The sequence below is a fragment of the Equus asinus genome, chromosome 4 (assembly GCF_041296235.1).
Source record: "Equus asinus isolate D_3611 breed Donkey chromosome 4, EquAss-T2T_v2, whole genome shotgun sequence".
Lineage (NCBI taxonomy): Eukaryota > Metazoa > Chordata > Mammalia > Perissodactyla > Equidae > Equus > Equus asinus.
In genome coordinates this window covers 84,516,994-84,542,495 of record NC_091793.1, presented here as the reverse complement: position 1 = coordinate 84,542,495, position 25,502 = coordinate 84,516,994, and the positions used below count along the sequence as shown (strand labels likewise).

At 35.2% G+C, this 25,502-nt stretch overlaps 1 protein-coding gene across 5 annotated transcripts in view; it reads left to right on the top strand.

The window, feature by feature from the left end:
• LRP1B (LDL receptor related protein 1B) overlaps positions 1–25,502 on the top strand; it is a 1,812,874-nt gene that overhangs the window by 831,761 nt on the left and 955,611 nt on the right. For all 5 annotated transcript variants that reach the window (XM_044768977.2, XM_070507612.1, XM_070507613.1 and 2 more), the window contains exon 6: positions 4,749–5,006. In XM_044768977.2, the coding sequence (XP_044624912.2) occupies positions 4,749–5,006 (258 nt within the window). The remainder of the gene's footprint in view (positions 1–4,748; positions 5,007–25,502) is intronic.

Below are 25,502 nucleotides of genomic sequence, written 5' to 3'. Positions count from 1 at the left end.
ATGTTCATCTTCTTCTGTTGTTTGTATAATTTTAAGAGTATTTTCTAAATTTTTACTCTCTACACAGATTGCTCTTCATTTTGTTTCATATAGCAGAAGTTCACTTCCGATGGGGCTTTGCATGCTTTTGATTGCAGTTGTTAGCATTTCACTTCTAACTTCATCCCATTTTTTTTTATTTTTAAAGACTTTAATTTATATATGATAAATTAAAAGTAAAACTTTAAGAATTCCTCTTTTAGTTAACTTCATACGGGTTAAAAATCAGTTCTTTGGGCTGTGTAAATACGATTGTCTCTTTTCACACACTTTTAGTCTTACTCTGACTCTTTACTTTATATACATTACATGCAGGTCATTATTTAAACTTTTATCTAGTTGAACCTGGGATTCTCTTTTTTTTCATCTTTGACTCAACAAACACTGAGGTGCACCCACTGAACTTCATTCAGGGGAGATAATTGCTCACAATATAAGATTAATTAAGGGAAATCAGAACACAGTATAACTAGATGATATGCATTTATATGTGCATATGTACAGATTTATTACATACATAAATGTTTATTAGGTTTATGTTTATTTGTATCTGATTCCATAATTCCAATCATTTAAAAGGAAACTAGCTAAATTAATATTCTTAGAATTGAATGGAAGAATAGGAAGCTTAAATGAAACCTTAAAGGTAGGTTTTATTCACTCTGAAAACATTTATTTAGCATCAACTATATGTCAAAATCATATTATAAGTATGTAAATACAATTTTAGTATATTCTTGACTATGAGAGAATAAGGATATGGTTTGCAATGATATGGCTATAGTAGTTTGAAATTTAAGTAGATATTTTTATGAATCTAGTCAAATGAGCTTTTCCACGTTTCCAAGTTTCTTTTTTTAATTTAGTTTTCTAATCAGTCTTCAAAAATTGTGGTACTGTTTAATATAGCATATATGATAGGGAAAAAAATCACTTTCTTATCATACAGAGGCTGACTATACATGTCAATAACTGTTTGGGAGAGAAAATACTGTTTGCTATACTGTTGACATATGGGGAGGGGTGAAGAGGATGAGGACAATTTTCCTTCTCTAGCCTGAATCAATTGACAGCCTGTTGGAGAGGGTAATTCAGCCTGAGTCTTGATTCTCTAAGTTAGAATAGTGACTGAGCACTTTCTTGTGTTTCAAGCTCTTCTATTGTGGAAAGTGAATATTTATTACTTTTCACTAAATGTTGATGTAGGTATTCCTTTGAAGTCATCTAATATGCTTTGCAGCTGTTCTTTTGGGAAAACTGTCCACTGACTCTAAGGATGGCATCTGATAAGAGCATCGCATTTATTCTGGTCAGTCTTTTATCCTCATTACACAATCTAAAGGTGCTCTTCATTGGCAGGTGGAATTGAGGTAATGATGCACATTAGAGCTCAGATGCAGTGCAGGTAGAGACAGATTACCTTCGCCAGGCCTATGCCAGCTTTCATCATGAAGTAGGAAAAAAATTATATCCTTGGTCCCTGATGATTTTTGTGGATTCTTGTGTTTCAATTGCTGCTCCCTACTCCTACACTAGGCTTTATGCTTATTTATCTACAGAGGGAAACCACAGTTAATAATTAGCAGAGACACATGAATATTACTTCAATAAAGCTCATCGCAAGTAACATTTTAAGTGTCTTTCCTCCAGTATGTCATTTGACTTTTTAAAGTCCCCATTATTAAATCACGCCATGTCAGACTATGAAGCATGTGACTTTCTCTTTATTGGATTTCTGTTTATTTGAAGCTTTAAACTCCGTGGTTGATATATTTTGTATTAAAACAATAAACTGATTCACTCAAAAAGGAGCTACAAAAGTCAAATAGATTGATCAGTTGTATCAAGTAAGCATTGCTTGTGTAAACCATTTATTCATTTTTATCTCAGTTTCTCAGGGGAATGTCCGTGCTCCTTCATATCTCAGCTTCTCTCCAAGAATGTTTATGACATACTTAAATTTACTGACTAGTTGCCAGTGAAGAAATTATTGTCTACATCTGGACTTCTCATCAAGTTTGGCAGCAAAGAAGCTTTCAATAGTGGTTCATTTTTGAATGAGAGGCAGTTTCACTAAAGGTCATTTCTGTTATCAAATGAGGACAGTAAGCACTGGCAGTAGTGTCAGTACATCTTTGTTAACCTGATAGCACAGCCATCTAAGACCCCTTCATAACCTGAGAAATCTATGATCCAACAGGTTTCAGGAGTGCCAAGGTCAACTGGAAAACAACAGAGCTAGGATTGTTGAAAAGAGACCAAATCTGGACTTCCAAATTAGGGAATGGCAGGGGCAAGTATTACATGGTTCAAGATGGCTTTAAGAGATTAGGAGAGAAGCCAACTGGCTAACCAAGCTCAGATGTGCTCACTTGTCAAGGCTGTGTTAAGCAAAGGTTGTTCACAATTTCACTGATGCTTCTGAGAGAACTCTTTATTGTGGAAATGACCTTAGCATTTTTGGTACTTCTTTTTTGTTGGTTTGTACTAGACAGCCTAGGACAAGTCTGTTTGCTCCATTAGGAAGAAACTATTGAACTAATTAGTGTTATAATCTCATTGAGACTTTTTTGTTGATTTTTATTTTTGTTGATTTTGTTGTTTTCATTAAGTCAAAAACTTTTAGTGTCTTTCTGAAGGCAGGGAAGAATCCTATGGCTTAACTGAGAGAATTTCTTAGGGGGTAAAAATTCAAATACTCTTGGAAGACCTTGGGGTACATTTTAGAGTTGACGGTTTAAACCTGTGAGGGGAGACCCAAAATCATCTTCTTTGGAGAGCTTTTCTATCTGAAGGAAACATAAGAAGCCTGCTATCCCTACTCTCACCAGAAATGATGAAGAGTATTAAATAATACATTCAAAGCCTTAGACTTATTTAAGTGTATTAGTCATAGTATATCTATTTGCTTTCGTCCTACCTTTACAATGCTCAGTATCAATTCTTGAGTGGACTAAATGATGTGTATGACATTTTCTGAATAGCCAGCCTTTCTCTGGATTCCATTAATAGGTTAAGAAAAACAAATTATTTTGTAACACTTCACAGAATGTTTCTAAATTACTACACAAGAGTTCTATGTGTCCTTTTCACTTATTCAAAAATTTCTATTGAACAACAGCTAGTTTCCATACTTTTCTTGAATGCTAGATATACAGCAGCAGAAGTAGAAAAATAATAAATCAGAAAAATAAATAAGATATGTACAATGTTTGATGGTGATAAGTGAAAAATAAAGTGGGGAAGGTGTATAGAGAGTGTAGGGGCTTGCAATTTTTGCAATATAAAGTGGTAAGAGAAGTCCTCACCAGAAAGGTGATATTCAAATAATATCCAGAAGGCGGTGAGAAAGTCAGCCATTCTGATATGTGGGGGATAATTTTCCAGGAAGAAGGAAGAGCCTCTGAAAGCAGTTTACCTGGCTTGTTCAAGGAACAGTAAGAAGAGCAGTGTGTCTGGAGTGAGATGAACAAGGGTGAGAGTAGTAAGGAGATGAAGGCAATGAGAGCAAATAGGTAATGAGAATACCAATCAGGTAGGGCTTTATAGGCCATTATAAAGGCTTTGACTTTTACTCTGATTGGAATGGGAGTACTCTGATTCCTTCAAGGAATTGGGAGGAAGACTGATTTCATCTCCCTTAATGTTTTAAAGCTATTGTGTTGAGATAGACTAAAGAGGAGGAAGGCATAGATGGAAGCAGAGAAACCAGTTAGAAAGATACTGGAATGATCTAGTTGAGAGATTATGGCAGCTTGGAGCAGGATTGTAATAATAATGACTGAGAAGTGGGAGGATTCTTAGTATATTTGACATGAGTCAAGATTAGTCACCATATTGATGTAGGGCAGAAAAAAAGAGGAGTTGAAGATTTCCAAATTTTTCCTATTCCCTGATTAGCGCAAAAGCTACCCTGAAGATGATTGTATAGCTAAACTCTTTAACACTAATTTTATATGGAATTTCCCCGTTACCTTTAAATGTTAAAAGGTACTGAAATTCTAGTCAATTAGTATATATTCATCAAAAATTCACACAAGCCAAGATGCATTGCATCTCAAAAAAGCAGTATTGAACAAGTATCATTTACCTATAGAATCTTATTTTCCTGACTATAAGGAAGGAATGTGGAAAGAAGTGGCTCAGTAATCATAATCTAGTCACTAAGCGAATGTGTGATTTTTTTGGCTCCTGAGGTCAATCAAGGAGCCAGTAAGGCTAAGGTCACAGGTGCTCTTTGTATGAGTCTGTGAGCTGTGCATGTTCCACTCCAGAGAATCTACTTCTGACCTCATACATCCACCTCAAAAAAGCATGCACTTGCTCACAAGGGAAGTCTTTAAACTGTATGGAGAGGTCAGTCCAGATCCACAATCATTGCTAGAAAAACAACTCACAGAACTTCCTTTATTTACCCACAATGAAAGTAAATAGCATTGTCTTCACATTTAGACAACACATTATGACTAAGGAAATAAAGAAAACAAATGCTCAGTGGACTGTTTTCCTTAGAGAAGTGAGCTGAAATATATAGTTAGTGAAGCATATATATATATATATGTTTTTAATAAATACTTTTTGCAAGCACTTTTTTAATTTTAAAGATGCATTAAAAATACAGGAATAACCTTTAATGAGTAATGCAAATTGTAAAAAAAAAGGTGACTCACTTTTACTGAACTCACTTCCATCTCTCTTTTTTATTCCAGAACCTACAGATAGGCCACCTATGCTGTTAATTGCAAATTCTGAAACAATTGAGGTTTTCTATCTTAATGGAAGTAAAATGGCAACCCTGAGCTCAGTCAATGGGAATGAAATTCACACTCTGGATTTTATTTACAATGAAGATACGATTTGTTGGATTGAATCAAGAGAATCTTCAAATCAGCTCAAATGTATCCAGATAACAAAAACAGAAAGATTAACGGATGAATGGACAATCAATATTCTTCAGTCCTTTCACAGTGAGTGTTTCAATTCATATTATATGCCACCCTTTAAGGATTTCATTTACAGACCAGTGCACAGGATTCTTAGGTTTTCTAGCATAGCTTATGGCTGTCGGAAAGCTATATATGCAAATATTAATGTATTTAGATAAATGTATTCACTACATGTTTCGCATATACACACACACACATACACACAGAGTTTCACTGTTTATGTAAGTAGTAAATTGCAGAGTTAATTTTAATTCTTTCTTTAATGCTTATTACAGTGTCACCTAGATGAGAATTGTGATTGTTTGCTGAGTGATAGTTCACAATTTGATAGTGAAGATGGGATTTAAAAGAAAGCAAGAAATAGAGTTGATAATTGCAAGCTCACCAACTGTAGTGTTTGTTAAAATACCTTGAAAACTATTAGATTTATGCTAATTGGTAAGAGCTACCTGTGCTTTTTGACTTTTTTTCTGGCAAATCAGAGTTTTTATATATCTTCTTCCAAAAGAGTGATTAGTAATTTACTTTGATTTTTCGTGGCAGAAATTCACAAACGAGTAACCGTCCTTTTGTTCCTGCATATTACCATAAACTGAAATCACATTGTTACACACACTTGCATACACACACACTGACACATTTTCTCTCTCTCTCTTTTGCCCTCCACTCCTCCCACATAGGAGTATAAAATTTTATTTGTGCTTGCCTAGGGAAACTATATGCATGAGAAGTTGTATCCATTTATTTTATGATTGGCAGAAAACATGTATTCTTACAAATGCTGCTAACATAAAAATTGGTGGAGAAGTGAAGAAAAATGTGCTATCAAATTAAGAAGAAAAAAGAGTACGATGATAGAAGAAATGTAGTTTTCAGATGTAGAATATTTGGTGATGTGGATTCAATAATCATATTTTATTAATGTTTTTGGTATACAATTAAAGGCATTGGTTATTGATCCTTATTAAACATAAGAAAATAGCATTATGTAATGTTTGATAATTATAATTAGATTAAATGTCAGTGATAAAACTTGTAAAAGATGAAATATAAAGGTATGATTGTGTATACTTAAGTGAACAAAAAAACATGTTAGCAAATAGAATCCAACACTTTGAAGAACCTCAACATAAATCAAACAATGAGTAAAGCCATTCATTGTGACAATGGACCAAAATGCTTAGTGAATCAGTGAACACTGGCTATTTCAAGGATTCTGTGGAGAAATGATAATTCATAATATATAGTAAATAAATGGTAGTAACATAAGGAGTGCTGCCGTGTGATTTGAGTTTTTCAGAAATTGGCTTAGCTAGCAGTTGGAAATTGTTTGAACAAAAGGCCTCAGTCCCCTCCATGTTAGTGATTACCTCAACTAATCCAAATGTATTTGCCCCTAGCAAATGGAATACTGTCAGTCAAACAGCTAGAATATTCACTAAGTTGCCAGGTCAGATTATTTTCCAAGCTTACTTAAGCAACTTTTCCCCACATTTAATTTGCTTTAATAATAGTAGTAATTCTTTCTTTACTATGTATTTTTAAAATAGCTATTCTTTTGTAAATCTGAGGGTGATCAAGAAATTGCACCTTAGAATATTTGTAGAAAATAATTTGTAATTTAGATAGCATTTGATTTATAAAACAATTCTTGTTAAATCTAGAAAAATGAAGAGATGGATTTTTGTTAGGCAATTCACTGAAATGATAAATAGAACATTTATTTTGAAGTATAAAAAATAAATGCAATGGATATACTTCAATTGGAATAAATAATTTTTGGCGAAGTCAGATTTAAGCCATGCAATTTCAGTCACTTTAGAGAAAAGTGATCAAATGTGTGGAAATAATTTAATGATGGGAGTGGAACAGAGGTGTGAGCAGGGCTGGGCTCCTCTATCGTTGCTTATTAAACCATGTATTTTATCAACATGTCACAGAACAGCTGCCATTGGCTCTGATGGGGTCTGCATTCACCATGACAATTTGTGGGTTGATAATGAAGTTTGAATATTCCTTGCATGTATAATTACATGAAATCTCTGTTGCACCATATAAGCAAAAATAATGAACTTATGGGAGCATGCCTGAATACCTGTCACTCTCCACTGTTCAGAGATTATCTCTTTAGCTTCCTTTTCCCTGTTATTTTTAGATGCTTTTGTCTGAATTTACCTGAAGTAAACATTCTTTTTTGAAAAAAAATATAAAAATTATATTTTTCAGGGGCCGGCTCCATGGCCGAGTGGTTAAGTTCGCCCACTCCGCTGCGGCAGCCCAGGGTTCAGATCCTGGGCGCAGACATGGCACCGCTCCTCAGGCCACGTTGAGGTGGCATCCCACATCCCACAACTAGAAGGACCTACAACTAAGATATACAACTGTGTACAGGCGGGGTTTGGGGAGATAAAGAAGAAAAAAAAAAAAGATTGGCAACAGTTGTTAGCCCAGGTGCCAATCTTTAAAAAAAAAAAAAATTAAAAGAATAAATATATTTTTCAAAGGATTACTATGAGGAGAAAATCAATCACTACAGGTCAAATTTTAAAATTTGCATTTAAAAATTGCATAATAATATATTAGTAAACATTTTATTGCAATATTAATATTTTTATTGTATATCTCATCTCATTGGATACTCACTATATCTCTACGAGTAAGCAAGAGAGGTATGCCTTTCCTGTTTTGTAATAGACAAAATTTTAACTACAGAACTCTGGAATAAAGAAGGCAGGGATGGGACATCTAAATCCTATGTTCTTTCTTTGCTAGAAGGGCAAATACTGGTGCCTTCAAAGAACTTCCTAGATTTACCACAAATAATAATATTTACAACTTATTGAATGTGCTAAATACTAGATGCAATAGGGATGCATTATTATTCCCCTTACACTGAAAGGAAAATTGAGACTCTGAGAAACTAGGTAACAGCACACAGTAAGTGTTGGCTACAAGTTTGAGTTGAGTCAGACTTCATTGCTTTTGCTAAACACCACACTGCCCCAGTGTGTCTCAACTTTTGTTTTTCATTTTAGTGAGCCAAAATAATTAGATACACTAACACTGGTAACAGTGGCTCACAAAAACAGTTTCTAAATGGGTGAGATGTATGAGAATCTTAGAAGATAGATGGACAAAGTGATTTGTGGAAGGCTATGTCATTCGAAAATACTCACCAAATGATTCTGATATGGCCATCTAGAGAAGCCTACCTCAAACACTGAGAATCACTCCTAAGCAATATTGTGAGAGAATGGAGAAGAATGCTAAGAATATGCTCAATAAACTATATCAACCAAGGAACATTGGAGACAATTCTAGAGATTACATTTCTTATTGAATTTTATTATTCTTTTTACAGATTCATGATATTTATTATCTAGCATTTTAGTCTGAAAGTTGCAGACTTTGAAGAAAATTTTGGAAGTAAGTGTTTTGTAAGCAAAATTGTTTCTCCAATAAAGTATTCATGCAAAGCACATTTGCAGCAACTAATTATTTCCCAAGTTTTTTCTTGTAGAGTACTCTGGTAGGGACACAGATACCCAAAATCAACAAAAATGATGGGCTTCACAAAAGTAGTGATTTCTTCACAAAAGTAGTAGGTATTTCCTCAGGACAAAGTGCATGGAGATGATTGAGACAGATAAGAATATTTTCTGGGCTAATCCCTTATTAAGGAAGATGATTCAGTACCAGATTGTTCTCTCCCGGGTGAATGGACATTAGACACTTCTATTCTGTTTCTATGTTTGATTCTTCATTATTCTGCAAAATTTGAGTATCACTTTTAGGATTCTAATATGGACTTGACCAGCTTGCCTTGATCCATTCATGGACTCAGCTCCAGTCCAGCAGAGTATGCCTGGCCAAAAATAAAAGGATTGCTTATTCTTTATAGACTTTGCTTCTGAATTAACCCCATTTACTGGTTTTTATTTTATTTTTTTGGCCTGTTTCAATGTCAGCCTTAGCTCATTTTCCATTTGAACCTCTGCCTAGATCCACTAAATTAAATCCTTGATTGGGTAATTTTTGGATTCTGACATTTTACCTCTGTCTTTTGTCAATCTTACTTGTTTCCCTTGAATTATCAACTCTCTAATAATCACATAATATTAATAGATAACATTTACTGAATGTTTATTTAATGCATTAAGAAGTCTACAAATATACCTCACTACTATCACAAAAATTATATGATATGTATACTGTTTATAACTGTCAGTTTATAGATGAGAAAATGAGCTTAAAAAAATCACTTAACTTGAAGTACTTTTATCAAGTTAATAAGAAACCTTTACCTCTTGGTCTCAATAGATACTAAGCAATGACCTTTCTTGATTGTGGAATATACCCTATTTGCCTCAGCCCAGCCTAGGAGTTTCATAGCCTTCGCTGCTTCACAAGCATCCTTCATCAAGGTATGGCTGGACAAGAATGACTAGGCTGTGTCCTTATTGTAAATACACCTATGGTCTTAGGACAAAATAATCTGCCAATAACAGTAGAAATACTAGTCGCAAATAGTGTCAGCTCATAGTGAGTCTGCCCTTTAGAAGATGAGTATGGAAATTTGCAGCAAAACCCTAAGATTACACAGTGTCACATGGTGATGTAGAGATCATCATAGAAATTTGGTGTACTTTATTTACAAGATATATGCTTAAATAGCAAATTTTTATGAACTTTCCTCTACAATTATCCTTCTCCACCTGATTGGTGAGAAGTTATTCACATTGTTTTAATTTGCCTTTTTATGATTACTAGTGAGGTTTTCCACTCCATTGTGGACTTACTTGTCCATTTCATCTCTACAACTCTGCTGGAGTGATTATGATACTCCATTATTTAAAATCAAAATCTTTTAGTATCTTACCATTTATCTCAGGATAAAGTGAAACTTCATCATCTGGCTTCTCTGCAGGCAGCTGACCTTCCTTGCCTCTCCCCAGTCAAATCCCAAAAGTAGTATTTATACTTCCTTTAATGTACTTTGTTTTCTCGTTTCCATGTATATTTGTATTTGCTACTTTTTTCGTCATAGAAAGTAGATTCTCATTTCTTTTTTTTTTTTTTTTAAAGATTTTATTTTTTCCTTTTTCTCCCCAAAGCCCCCCGGTACATAGTTGTGTATTCTTCGTTGTGGGTTCCTCTAGTTGTGGCATGTGGGACGCTGCCTCAGCGTGGTCTGACGAGCAGTGCCATGTCCGCGCCCAGGATTCGAACCGACGAAACACTGGGCCGCCTGCAGCGGAGCGCGCAAACTTAACCACTCAGCCACGGGGCCAGCCCCTAGATTCTCATTTCTTATAGCCAAGCATCTCTTACTCATTCTTTAAAGTACCATGTTGTTTCCAAGAGTTCTCCAGTTGTGTTTTGCAGCCCTTCCTATGTGACCCTAGGACATCATAGCACAAATGCATTATATTCTTATTTTGTGTTTGCTAGTTTCCCCAAATAAAGGGTGACTCCTTTAAGTTTAGGATAACAGTCAAGGGTGAGGGGTTGAGAATTAGAAGGAACAAGGTTGGAGCCAACTTCCCGAGAGACCATGCTAAATCACTACTACAGACGTTTAGAAAGCCAGTCTGTGGTATGACTAAGTAGGATCTGATCTCTGTCTAGATAATAGCCTCATATGTTAATCTTGATGTTTCTGAGATACTGGGTCTCCTCCTGGCTTTTATTTAGGCTCAGTTTCTGACTTCCCCAAGGTATGTACCTCAGATTTATTTCTGGGATCTAACCTCAATGACCATAGGAACAACTTGATCCAAAACTTTTGAGTCTCCTCACCCCCAACGCAGTTACAATTAAACAATATTGGAGCCAAAGCTCTTAAAATAGAAGTCAGTTAATTTTTAGTGCATAGATCAAGAAGAACAACAGTCTTTGTGTGTGTGTGGACTCTTTAATCCTTCTTTCCTCTGTCTGATTAGACTTTGTCTTAGGAAAGAAGTTCTACTATCTTTTATTTAGGTCGGTGGATGGATAAAATTGTGGATGTGCTTTCCATCCCAATCCTATATACTTAGTTATTATCAAGGCCTCAGATGTCTTCTGGGGTAAGAAGTAAAGAGCAGGGTCAGGCTGTTCTTTGTATCTCTCAACCTCTGAGAAGCCCTATCAGCTATCTCACTCCTGGGAGCTTATGCTTTTCATTCTTCACCAGTGATTAAGCATATTTATCATTTGATCAGTTCTGGCTCTAGCATTCCATTAGAACAAGTTCAAGAATTGATTACCTCCTAGATGAGAAGAACTGAAGGAGAAGAAATAATGGCGGTCATCCTTATCTTGTGAATTAATGAGATGCAAAAAATATATATATTTTATCATCTAGATTTCCCCCTCCTTCACTAAAGTTTTTGTTTGTTTGTTTTTCTAGCTGTTTAGAATCCAAACTTTTTGATCACTGTATCTTGTGGAGATACAAATTTTGCACAAAAATCATGGCTGCAGTAACTGGTTTTATATTATTCCCTAAGAAATACCTGTGAAGAATCAAAAACACAACCACCATGAAGCTATTATAACTCTTTATTCCAAGAGATATATTTTTTTATTAACTGCTGTTTGATAAGCAAATACATGTTTTATTAAACTCTTGATACTTCTAAAATCTTCTCTTCTTCTCTATAGCATATTTATATGGAAACATAAAAAGACTTTTTCTGAAACATGGCTGGTATGTGTGTGTGTAGCTAGTTAATACAATGCATTCCTTCTGGGATCTAGAATTTTAGCAAAGTGGTCAGATCATCCATTGAGAGCTCAAAAAAAAGACAGTTAAAATTACCAAAGATGTTGATTTGAGGACACATTTGCAGAGAACTTTCAGAATTCCCTTCTTGATACCATTTGCTTACTATTGTAGGCATTGGTATTAAAACACTCCTTAATGTTTACATTAACATTAGATGAATTTATACTTTGAAGGAAGTAACCTGTTCTGATTTACAGTCAGTATACAACCATAAAAGGCTTTCCTGAATGCCTAGTTCAAAAGAAAAGGAAAAAAAAGAACCTGTCAGCACTTGGTTCCTCTATAAATTTGTCTTTAATTTTAGTTCAGTTTGCAGGCTGCAAAGAACTCAATTACTATTTTACTGTCATTTGGCAACATGCTTGAAACTCACCGAAGCAGAAATTAGAAATACGCTAAGCTTCAATTGTTCATATTCATTTTCTTCTGTGAATTTGGTAAAATATACTGTACACACACACTAGACACAAACATATTCCCCTCCAAATTTTGCTTGATGTTGTATAGAACTTTTAAAATTTATTTTATTTCATTTTATTTTATGTTTTTTTGAGGAAGATTAGCTCTGAGCTAAAATCTGCTGCTAATCCTCCTCTTTTTGCTGAGGAAGACTGGCCCGGAGCTAACATCCATGCCCATCTTCCTTTACTTTATATGTGGGACGCCCACCACAGCATGGCTTGCCAAGCAGTGTCATGTCCGCACCAGGGATCCAAATCGGTGAACCCTGGGCAGCTGAAGCAAAACATGCACACTTCACCACTGTGCCACCAGGCCAGCCCCTGTATAGAACTTTTAAATCACTAGTTTCATAGTAATTTTTGTCTAGACTCACATATCTGCTTGTTTCATTAACAGACTTTAATAATCAAAGTGGGATTTTCTTGATGGTCCCACCACGGTGCCATATACCACAAAGAACATAATATTTGGCAGGTTTTGTTTATCTGTCAATCTGAAACTTGGAAGATAAGATGCTCTTTTCATCATGAATAAGTTATGAAATATATTTGAAATCCATGATGTTTGATTATTGAAACTGGTGTTTCTGCCTTGATAAACTTTATCTTGGTGGAAGAAATAAGAAAATGATGAAAGGAGAGAAAAGAGAAGGAAAAAAGAGAAATCATTACTATTTTGGCAAGTAGCCTAATAGTTTCTGACATAATATTTTATTTGATAAATTGTATTTTTTTCTCTTTAAATATACTGTAATTGTTTCTTTTTATTTTGCATTTTTTAAGACAAGTAAAATGGACATTTTTTTCTCCTCATATTCCTTGACCGTTAAAAGTTTTTAATATTGTAGACACATTTATAAGATATTAGGAACTTATCATCAAATCTAAAGAGAGTGAGCAGTAAGAGCCTAATTAGCAAGCTAATAATACTGGCAAGTAGCATTTCAGTTTTTAAGATTCCTGTTATTTTATTTTTCTTCTGGCTGTAACATCTTGTGACTTGCAGATTTATTTTAACACTGGGCTTTATATTCATTAACTAGCTATGTGACCTTATACAAATCATCATAAAACAAAAGAAACTGTTCACATAATTGCTGGATCCCTTCTAGATCTCAACATGCTTTCCCCTTCCATTGCCTTGTGTTTGCTTTTTTTGTAATTTGTGCTGTGCATGCATGTGTATGTTTGTGAGGGGAATATGTGTCTCTTCCCCTCATTTACTCCTTTTTATATTTCTCCAACCTAATCACTCACAATACATATACCTTAATCCTTTTACAGAACAATTTCCTAAAATTCTTCCTTGGGACACCAGTTCTGCAAGACATTCTTGGAAAAATGATGTTGTGATCTAATGAGTTTAGGAAATGGTCCATGCTATATAACCTTATTGGAGATTTATATGTACATTTGCATGTTAAAGATTGTGAGAAGTCCTTCAGTAAAGTACCTGTTTTACTTTGTTTAGCCCAAGATTTCCTTAATTTGCTTGACTATTGAACACTTGATTAATATTTCTGTGCTTGTGTCCTTGAGTGTGTTTCTTTGGGTGCTTGTTCCTAAGGATGTGGTATGAATGCGCATGTGTGTCTAACACGTATTAACATCCCAAATATCTAGGGTTTTGTGTTCTCCACTTTGAGAGATGTTGTTTTAAAAGTCTTACAAAGAATCACTCAGATTGTGCCTTCCCATCACTTTTTTATGTATTTACTATCTCTTTGGCTAAACCTGTAAGGGTTGTGCGTACAAGGAGATATAGAGACTTTCTATAGCAACAGTTTTCTAACTATTTCTTCCCAAGGGCCCAACTACTTTTGGTCTGTGTACAGAGGGTGATAAGATCCACGTACCACATGCCTTGAGACTGTGGTGACAAAACCAGAGACTGTTTCCGAATTGGAGCTTAGAGGAATTAGATGTGCAACAAAGATTTGGACATAGGTGAGATTCCTTCCAGGAAAGGGCCCGTCTGAAAGAGGATTTGTGATTGCAGATGGTAGCGAAGAGTGTATTCCAGTGTTAACTTAGAAGTGTAGCCAGTGTGTCAAGTAGCTTCTGATTTAATTGTAGCAATTTTTCCGTGAGTTGGGTAAAAGTATGTTGACGGAACCTCTTGATGGTAGAAGAGCAATGTCAAATGATGAAATGGTGGTATAGATGGTGAAGGATTTTTAAAATGTTTGTGAAAGATGGGTCTAGATTCAGAAATATATCTTGTGTTGGGGACACATTCGCAGGTATTCCAGTTGTCAAAAAGGTAGAATTCTGTATTGCAGTCCTGATAATTTTCTAAGCACTTTATAAAATTTTGAAGGCCTAAATCTCGGGTCTATGAAATTCTCTTTGCCTTGATTCTGTGCTTTTCAAATAACTTTCAGATCTGGTTTCTCAGATACCATAATTCTACAAAGGAATTTCTTAGGATACTGTCTGTTTGTGATTGTATCACTGGAGCATTCTTTCGGTAGTTGTAAATTAATGGATTGGCATTCTGGTTGGTATATTAGTCTCCTGGGAGTCTGGTAAGCATGAAATAATTCCCCAATGATAATCCTTTGGTGAACAACTCAAACAGAGCTCCTGAAATTGTAAATCTAATGATTAAATCTGTGCTTAAAACATTCTGTGAGTCTTTATCATCTTAATGACAACATTTACTTAACAAAGTTATATAAGGTCTCTTAGCACTTTCTGTTATTTTAATGAGAGAATTAATCTAGAGCATTTTAATTTCCCTATTTAGAGGTGTTAAAGAAGGTGTATCTATCTATATGTGTTAAGTATAATCAGCCAGTCCAGTTTCACTAAAAAAAAACAGGTGATTATATTTATAAAACTGAATGGTGGGGAAAGCCTTATGTGCTATTAATCAACAGTGAGACTAATTTTCCAACAAATCCATGTTTTAAAACATGCCCCCAAAGTGTACTAGAGAGTATTGTTAATCTCAAAACCTTCACAAGAAAATAATATTTCTGTAACCAAAGAAGCTTATATTTTACATTTTTTGTTATTGGGAGATACTATTTTGCCTACTGAAAACAACAATAGCAACAAAAACCTTTATCGTTTCACTTGTGGCTTGATAGAAAAGTTCAGCTTATCTGAACTAGTAAGAATAATTTATTATACATATGAAATACCTCATTTGTCCTTAAGACTTAGTTTGGATGTTTGTATGGTTTAAAAATAGATCGGTAATTTGTTTGGAGTTGTGAGTAGTAGATGAAATCAAAATTATTATAAAGTCTCTGACTTCTTTATAGAAGACTCATTGTATCTGAAGGAATGATTTTTCTGACATTGGTATATCAGTCCAGATTCTGTGGAGGAAAGAAAAAAATCTCACTATTTGAATCAGGAAGTGCTTTAGCACAGAATACTCTCAAAATTGTTGGAAGAGATAAAGGAGAGAATTCTAGACTGTGCCTTTGGAAATGATATCCAGAATAACACAGAACGTCAGGATCTCTGAAGTCTTTCCTGTAACTATGCTGGGATCAAGAATCTACTACTGTTGCTCCTGCCACTGCCACGACTGCCTCTGAATACTGGAGATTGGAGATCTACAGCCGAGATCCAGGAATCAGGAAAGCTTGTGATGAATCCACTGCCACTCTTGCTGTGCCCACACTACTTCCTGTCACTCAGGAAGCTGGATGATGGACACTGAAACATTACTCCAAGCAGATGTCTTGTTTCCAACAATCATGCCTGCCAATCGAAAAAGTTAAAAGGGGCAGGAAGGTGGCCTCACTCTTACTTCTGCTTCCAAACATCTGAGTGAACGTCAATTAGCATCCAAAACCTCAGCCTCAAGTTTATGTGAAAAGAGTAGTTTTAAGCTTTCCAATCTCTTCAAATGGACGGAAGATAGAATCAGATTGATAGAGCCAATCCAGAGTATGCAGGACAATTTCTTGGTGTTTTTTATCTAGGAATAGTTAATATCAATTCTTTCTTAGTAGAAATTCTTTTTTCTGCTTTACCCTAGTTACTTTAGTTACTTATGGGTGCAGTAAAACCAGTATAGGAACCGGTTATTACTATGTTTTGTTCTTCGCCTTTGGGAATTAAAAAAATCTTTTTCCTGCTGCAAGTGGCTCCCTGGTGTGTGTGAATAGTTCACCTCCTCACATTACTTTTATTCACATTATGGCACAGTGTGCTTTCCACAATTTCATATCTTTCCTTGGAATCATCAGTTTACTTAAAGAAAAGACTCCCATATTTTCTCCGAGGTACACCATTAGGCCCAGTCTATTGTCTGTCTCCTCTCAAGTGATTTCAGGAACTCTTCAAGTATTTCATCTTCCTTCATGGACGTCAGAAAAAGGGTCATGTCTGGCAGGAAGAAAGATGACATCATTGAATTCTACTGACATACACATACAGGTTGTGAAAATAAATGATCTTTTTGTTGTTTGTCTGTTATCTCAAAGAGAGATATTTAGTTTTCTCTGAAGTTCTGAACAGGAAGTACTTTCAGTTAAATTTTTTAAAAATATATTTAAAAATGGAATAAAGCTTTCCTTTAACTTTTTCTGTGTATCACATGTAAGCTTTACTCTGTCTTAGAGCTTTGAGGATTTTATTTGTAAGAAGAATATAACTGAGTAAATTAAAACTACAGTGGGTATCTCCACCAAAATTTTGAACTTAAAGGAGTGCATTATGATTGTGATTACTCACACAAAATGCCATTGGGAATTACAAGAGGTACTTAGATAATTTGTGCAAAAAGATGTTTGTTTCTAAACTACAGATAGTTGAGGCAAAATGCTTCTAATGTGTGAATTATGCAAATAATCATCTCAATGTTCCACCTCATTTTATATGTTTACCCTGAGCTTTTGTTTTCGGACTCTCAATTAATATCGCCCATCCTATGTCCATGGGATGATATTCACACAAAATTACCTGGAGAATGAAGGTAATTATTTTAATAAACTCAAGCTCAATAATCTAAATTTTCCAACTTTTTCTCGATGAATTATGCAAGTAATCATTTTTGTGGTTCATATTGAATTTAGCACCTGATTTATTTCTAAGCATGATTACATAAAGTTGAAAAGTATTGAAGGAAGATTCTAGCCAGAAATACAACAAATGTTTAACTTTCTTACAGCTTTTTGTTGGAACTTTCACAAGAAACATTACTTTAAGATTACTAATATTAATATTAATGAAAACCAAAGTTTTAAAAGTATGTACTTTTCAACCTCAAATGGCATCGAAGATGGACAATGAGCTATTATGTAATATACATGCCTTATATATGCCTCTTTTTTTTTTTTAAGATTTTATTTTCCTTTTTCACTACAAAGCCCCCCAGGAAGTAGCTGTATATTTTTAGTTGTGGGTCCTCCTAGTTGCGGCATGTAGGACACCATCCCAGCATGGCCCAACAAGCGGTACCACGTCAACACTCAGGATGCCAACCGGCAAAACCCTGGGCATCCGAAGCAGAGTGCGTGAACTCAAACCACTAGGCCACAGGCTGGCCCCAACACCTCTTAAATTCTTATAAATATAAATTGTGTCAGAACTTACTATTAGCAATTTTTTTTTATTGTGTATGGATCTTAACATGAGTTGAATATTCTCTAGTTCTGAATGCTATGAACTGAATGTTTGTGTAGCCCCTGAATTCATATGTTGATGCCCTAATCCCCAGTGTGACAGTATTTGGAGAAGGGTCTTTGACAGGTACTTAGGTTTAGGTGGGGTCCTGAGAATGGAGCCCCCATGTTGGGATTGATGCCTTTATAAACAGAGTAGGGGCCTAGGGCTCTCTCTTTGTTCTCCATGAGATACAGAAAGAAGGTGGCTGTCTGAATCACACACGGAATCTGCTCGCTCCTTGATCTTGGAGTTCTCAGCCTCCAGAACTCTGGAAAGTAAATGTTTATTGTTTAAGCTATCCAGTCTATAGTATTTTGTTATAGCAGTCCAAACTAAAACATTCTCCTTTCTTATATTTACTATTTTTATATTTATTTCTTATATATTTACTATGTATAAATATAAAAATTACTTACATAGTAAACATATAAAAACATAAATATAGTACATATATTTATTACATATATATTTTTATATTTCTTTTTTATATTATTCTAAAAATATACATAGTATAAAAATATAAGCACATTTATTTCCTAGTGTAATCCATCTGAAGTGCAATGGGGCAAATTCCCAGAAAAATAGTGCTCTGCCTCCATTTGTACAGGTCTTAAACTTTACCTTTAGGATGAAATATCTGAGGTGGAGGACTGTAAACGTGTCATTGCAGGTCTTGACTAAATCTGGATTTCTCCTGTGTTTTTCCTCAATTCAGAGATGCCCCAATTCCTTTCGGGATGCTTTAGTACAACTCCTAGAAATAATCCCCACCCCTATCAAAAGAAATTAAACTAATCATTTGGTGATTGATTTTGACTGTTGGACTTGACTCTTAAAAAAAAAAAACAGTCCAAAAGCATTTATTAATTTTTATTATGTGTATGTCTCCAAAAAACTCATGCCATTTCATTACCATTATGTAATTAATCCTAACAGCAGAGCAACTTTAATATCTAAAATGTTGCCAGTAGTGATCATAGCTAAGGAAGCATCCTATAAATATTTGGTCATTGTGTTTCTCAGTTGCAAATTTGTTTAGCAGACCCAATGCAGCTGATAACACTGGTCTAAATGAACAGAATCAGTCCACTAAAAGTACATTAGCACACTCTCTTCTTCGCTTATGGTTATGTTGGAACTGATACCTAAGGGAAACATGTTTTCTATTTGTTGTGCTTCAGAATTTGGGTCTATAAACTGGATATATTAAGAGATATGACAAATATGAATAATAAACAATCAATAATAATATGGTAATCTAATATGTGCAAACAGAAGCAGTCAAGGTAACCAGAAGTCACAGAGACAAACCATGGTCAAGGTGCCAGTAAATTCTTACTCAAAGAATAGGAATAAGAGCTGCAAGGTTACATGACTCAGAGTCATAAAATGATACTTGGTAAGGACAGATAAGAAAGAAGGACTGTAGAGAATCAGGAGCAGTAAGGCTGTAGAAGTCATGATGTGGCAGTTTTAATGCTAAAGTGGACGTGGTGGTATTTTATCCTCAGTACAACATTTTGGCAGAACATTCTTTTCTTTATTAATCCGTTCTTCTCTCAGGATCACTAGTTGTCATTATTCTTCTACACTGTTATATGGCACTGTCATCCCTCACACTATTGTTTCTCATCCTGGGTACTCATTCCTGCAAATTGCTGTCTGCCTAATTGTGCTTTCATGAAATTACTTGTCCACATTAAATAATATAGATCCTGCTACTATACATCTTTTCTGGGCAAAGAAGAGTGAGTTGGCAAATTTGAGCTCACAGGTAAAATCAAAGAAAATATTGCAGGTGATTGAAGAACAAAGGAGCTGTGACTTCCAATGACTTCTACACTGACTGATTTAGAGGTGAGAGCACAGATGTTAGGCAGGAGGTTCTCGAGTAAAAGCTGTTGGGAATAGAACAGGAGTATTAATTTACAGTATTTACTGGGTACTTACCATGGGCTAAACACAGTTCTAGGCTTTGAAAATATAGCAGTGAATTAGACATACAGGATCCTGCTCATATGGGACTTACATTCTACTGTGGGGAGACAGTGAACTAATAAATGGTAAATTTCAATCAGTTATGAATGCTACAAAGAAAATGAAATTAGGGTAATGTGTTTGCCTGGTGGGGATGAGTCACTGTGTGTATGTGTGTGGAGAGGTGGTCTTTTAAATATCGACTGGTCAAGAGAGAACTTTCTGAGAAACTGACATTTGAGCAGATACCTGAATGAAGTGAGAGCACAAGCCATGCACATTCGGATACTCTTTCATTCTAAAGATGGAGTACAAATGTTCTAAGGTAAGAATTTTCTTTGCAGGTTCAAAAGCAAGTAAAGACGCCAATGTGACTGGAGTAGAGTGAGGAAGATATGAGGTAAAAGGGAGGGTAGAAGCCTAGTTAGCCATGTTAAAGACTGGATTTTATGCTAATTGTGGTGGGAAGTCATTGGAGATTTTAAGGAAAGGAGTGATATTTTGGAAAGTCAGACTATAGACTCAAGATTTAGAGTGAAACCTGTTGTTTATTAAAACTGTATGGAAGAAACAATAACATGAATGGAAGTTGGAAGCCCGCTATACTTCATTTCCTGTGTGGCCTTCGTGGCAAAATGTTAGAAAAAGAAATATTCTATAAAGTTTTGACTTGAAATTGAGCTAAAGTTCAGCAAACTTAGATGATTATAAAAATATCACTAATTTACTTTTGCAAACATTTGTGTAGGAGAGTAAATCCCAAGAGGCTTATCAGTTTCTTAAGACTTTTCCTTCCCTGGCAATCAACTATAACGTAGAACTCAGACTCAAAGGAGTACTAGTTTTCCTCTTTGGCGTCACGATATAGTTTGTATTTTACAATGATCACCTTAGGTGCTCCGTGAAGATTATAACAGTGGGTCTAGAAGAAAAGAAGAGAGATCAGTTAAGAAGCTATTTCAGCCATCCAGAGGAGAGAAGATAGTATCTTGACCAAGGAAAGTCATAGCAGACATGGAAAGAAGTATATAGTTTCGGGTGAAGGTCTTAAGATTTGCTGATAGATTTAATATGGGGTGAAGTGGGGAGAGAGAAAATAGACTGAAGGATGAATCCATTAGGTTATTGGAAAAATAAGAATGTAAAGTTTTGCCTAGTGGGAAAAGACCCCTGTGTGTACACTGTTTTTTGCTGTAGAGAGAGAATAATCCTGGCATCTTTTCTAAGTTCAACCACCATAAAAAATAAGATTGGCTTATAGCTTGGGTTAGACGAAGGAAATGAGAAATAATGGAATAGTGAAGTGGAAGGAGATTCAAAGCTCTATTATCTCCTGTCCTTTCCTGTGAAGAAAAAACATGGGAACATCCAAGAACCATCAAATACCTGACATTGGCCCACCATCCCATGTCAGAAGCACCCTCCTTGTCTTTTTTTTCCATAAAGACCTGCACAGATTGTATGAAGAACTTTGTGACTACTCATATAAAGAACTGACCTTGTTGCTCATTTTGACTACATTTCATGTGTTTAAGAAACAGAATCAGAGCCTAGGAAGAGGCTATCTTTCATTAGTTAAGGGAAAAGGGAAGGGCTCTGTAACATGCCACAGATTTTGTTCCTGCTTAAGCGTCTTCCTGATTAAGGGTATGCCTGCCCATAGTACAGCTGAATTGAACTTCTGTAATACCATTTTAATTATTATACCAAGCAGACAGAGCCTTTATTTGCTCAATTCCGTTTATTTAATATCATGTAGGGATGAAATGAGTACATGCTTATTGATAAAAATTATGGTGACATATAAAATAAATACAATTGCATCATCATATCATTCACTGGGCATTTTCAAATGTTCTAGTAAAGAAATTTGCTATAAATCCTAAATGTTAATTTCCCACTTAAACCAAGAGACGCATAAATTGAGGAAAACAGAATAGTTTCTTTACAATCTTACCCTTTTAAAAATTTCATTTTTACCTGCTTTTGTCTTTATTTACATTAAGAATGAAATAACTCTCTTCAGTGGAGGCAACATCACAGCTTGAAAGAAAATATTTGAGTGGAAATAAAAATGTTACGTTAAAATATTCATAATATGCAATAACAATAGACGTAGATAGAAACAATCTCTATTTGAAATGTTTCTGATTTTCTGTGATGTCTTCAAAATTTCTAACATTCTTTGCTCCTTCACCTAAGCTAGAATATAATTGAAATGTATCCCTTTACATATGATTATATATTTAATGTTGACAAAGGAAATATGGTGTGTATATGCCACATTACTTCACCTTTGCTCTGATACTCTTTGAAGCCACCACATCTTTCCTGGAAATTGCACGGTTTTCCTAACTGGTCACCTGTTTTCAGACTTATCCGCTTTCTCCACACAGCAGCCAGAATGGTCTTTTTAAAATGCTGAACAGACGTCTAACTTCCCTGCTTGAAACTGTCCCCAGGGACTTTCCGTTAAACACTACATATTGAACAGAAGTGTTTATATATGCTCTTTTTTGGGAGTCCACTGTAAATACAGTAAAGAAATGTCTTTCATTGTGTTAACCCAAAAAGACAAAAAGAAAGAGAGAGGAGACAAAGCATGCGAGATAATTATGGACAATAAAGAGTAGATGATTAAATGCTAAATGAATTAGGTTTAATATTTCTCTGCTGAGTGCAGATGGGCTGCCAAGATGATCTCAGAAAGTCTCAAAAATTAGAGACTCTGGACACCTCTGAAGATGCGGGTATTGGATAGGACTAGTAATAGGATTCACTTAGAACCTCTCCTGTGAGTATCTAGGCTGCTAGACTCCCCACCCCAGTCCCCACAGCCAGACAGCTTCCTATCCTCTACTGTAGTGGGATGTTTGATTTCTGAAGTAGTAAAAGGATAAGTGTCTGGACTGAAAAAAGGAAGCCCCAAGATCATGGTTATGGAGCAAGCTAGTACAGATTAGAACAAGTGTATGGCAGATATGTCAAAAGCTAAAGAGAAATTAATAGATTACTGTGTTTTTCCATTTAGGGAGGAGTTTTAGAGTTCTTTTGAAGAGTTATGCAAAAGTAAATTATAATATAAAAAAACGAGAACTCTAAAAAAAGCAGAATTTGTTCTAGGATGGAAGTATAATTATATTAAACTACTTTCTTTGCCTGTCAACAAAAATTTATATAGTCATAATTATATAAACATTGAATGTTTAACTAAAAATTAATATTGTGGGAGGATGATGGGAGAGAAAGTGTGAGTGTATAAGGTATGCGTAGAGGGGTATAAAGAATACTGTGGCTGACCCAGTAGCAGAGTGGTGAAGTGTGTGCACTCTCCTTTGGCAGCCCAGGGTTTGCCAGTTTGGATCCCAAGCATGGACCTATACACTACTCATTAAGCCATGCCATGGTGACATCCCACATACAAAATAAAGGAAGACTGGCACAGATGTTAGCTCAGGGACTATCTTTCTCAAGGCAAAAGAGGAAAGCTGGCAATGGATGTTAGTTCAGGGCCAATCTCCCTCACCAAAAAAAAAAGAAGAAGAAAAAGAAAAGAATTAAATCCTAATCTTGTATAGTAGACAATCTTTAAAAACTTTAAGATTGTAGTAGAAACATGTTATACAGAATTATAGAAGTAAATACAATTGAAATAGCTAACACAATTGGAAGAGAGTAGAGAGAGGTGAAGTGGACACTGCTGTTTTTCACTCTAAGCCTTGATGGGGTGTTTGACTTTTTAAATCATGTACATTTACTGCATAATTAAAAGGTCAATCACATTTAAAACAAAGTAACCCTCTGGTTTTACAATGTAACTATTATAAAATCCATTCTTTTACTGTAATTTACATACCCCTGCCAATCTCTGCTACCTCAACTCTTCTCATTCAGCCATATTTTAGCTATCATATAACTCCTCCCACCACCTATCCTCATTCTGAGAATGTTTCAAAGCTCATTTTGGCCTGGTTGGCCCTGCCCTCAAATCTCCGCAAGGTTAACATCTTGCTATTCTGACCTCAGTTCAGATATGGTCCTTCTCAGGATGCCCTCCCTGACCAGTTGCTCTATATGTGTGTTTTATTTTTCTTTCTTGTTTTACTTTCTTTGTAACACTAATGCTGATTCTGCCATTCTTGGGAAGAGGACTATATAAGTGATCCAGACGTTGATCATTCCTGAATACAGTTGCTTCAGCACAAAACAACACTTTGTTAAAATAGAGCAGAAATTTTCAAGAGACATTATCTATAAATTCCCAAGGGTTCATTTATGAGCATTTATGGAATATCCTCTGTGTTTTAGCATTAAGCTGAGGTACAGGTAACTTAAGGGAACCAAAACAGTTATTGGTATAGACAGCCTAATTCAGATATAAGTCTAAAAATGGCATCCAAGTGATGGGAAGTCAACAAAATCTAACTTCTAAAGCTATAGGAATTTCACCTCTGTATTAGTTATCTATTGCTATATGTATTAGTTATCTATTGCTGTATAACAAATTACCACAAAATTTAGTGGCTTAAAAAGAGCAAGCATATATTATCTTACACTGTCTGTGGGTCAGAAACTCAGGAGTTGCTTAGCTAGGTGATTGTCATAGGGTTTCTCATGAGGTTGTAATCAAACTGTTAGCCAGGACTGCAGGCATCCAGCAGCTTAACTGGGGCTGGATGATTGCCTTCTAAGCTCATTCTTGTGTCTGTTGGCAGTAGGCCTGGGTTCTGCAGAAGGTTGCTTGAGTATCCTCAAAGCATGGCAGCTGGCTTCCACCAGAGTGAGTGATCCGAAGAGAGAGGGAGAAAAATGGAAGTTATAATGCCTTTTGTGACTTACCATTGGAAATCACACTCTGTCATTTCTACCACATTCTATTCAGTGTAAGGAAGTAACAAAGAACAGCCTACATTCAAGGGGAGAGGAATTAATTTCTACCTCTTGAAAGGGGGAGTATCAAAACATTTCTGGATGTCATCACTACTGAGTGTCTATCTTATCATTAATTAACTACTTTATTGTTTTATCTAGTACCATGCTGTTTTCTAGTACATACATATTATAAGTAGTCACAATGACATAAACTAAAGGGTGTCCTTTAGTTCCCTCTGGAAGGCAACTAATATTTGTGAAATATCTACTACATGTCATTGTACAAGATGCTTAATGTTTGTTGTTTGATTTAATCCTCTGACCACTTTGTCAACTGGATATTATATTTATTTAATATAATAACAATGACTTTTATAGGTATCAGTAACTTTCTCTAGAACATAATTTTAAGTAGAGGGTTAGACTGAACTAAATAATCTACAATGTTCATTTGCTTTCGTGTAATCACACTAGTGGTCTTTGATCCAGTTTGGCTGCAGACAGGTTTCATTTGATACACAAAAGACTTTATAATTTTTAAAAATTAGTTTACTATATTTAAAAATTGGGAGATGTCAAATGAAGTCTATAAGTTCATATTTTTGGCTTCTTTGAAATAATGAAGCATTTCTGCTTCAAAACAATCAGCTAAAATTGAGCCTGCCTTTCCAGGTAGATGTATACGTGCAGGCAATCATCTAGGTTTGTCATAGTCCCTCCTAGCAAGTTTTGTATATTTACGTTATCTTTCTAAACCTTGTAGACATTTAAATTTGCCATCTCTACCTGATTAAAGATCATGCAGTA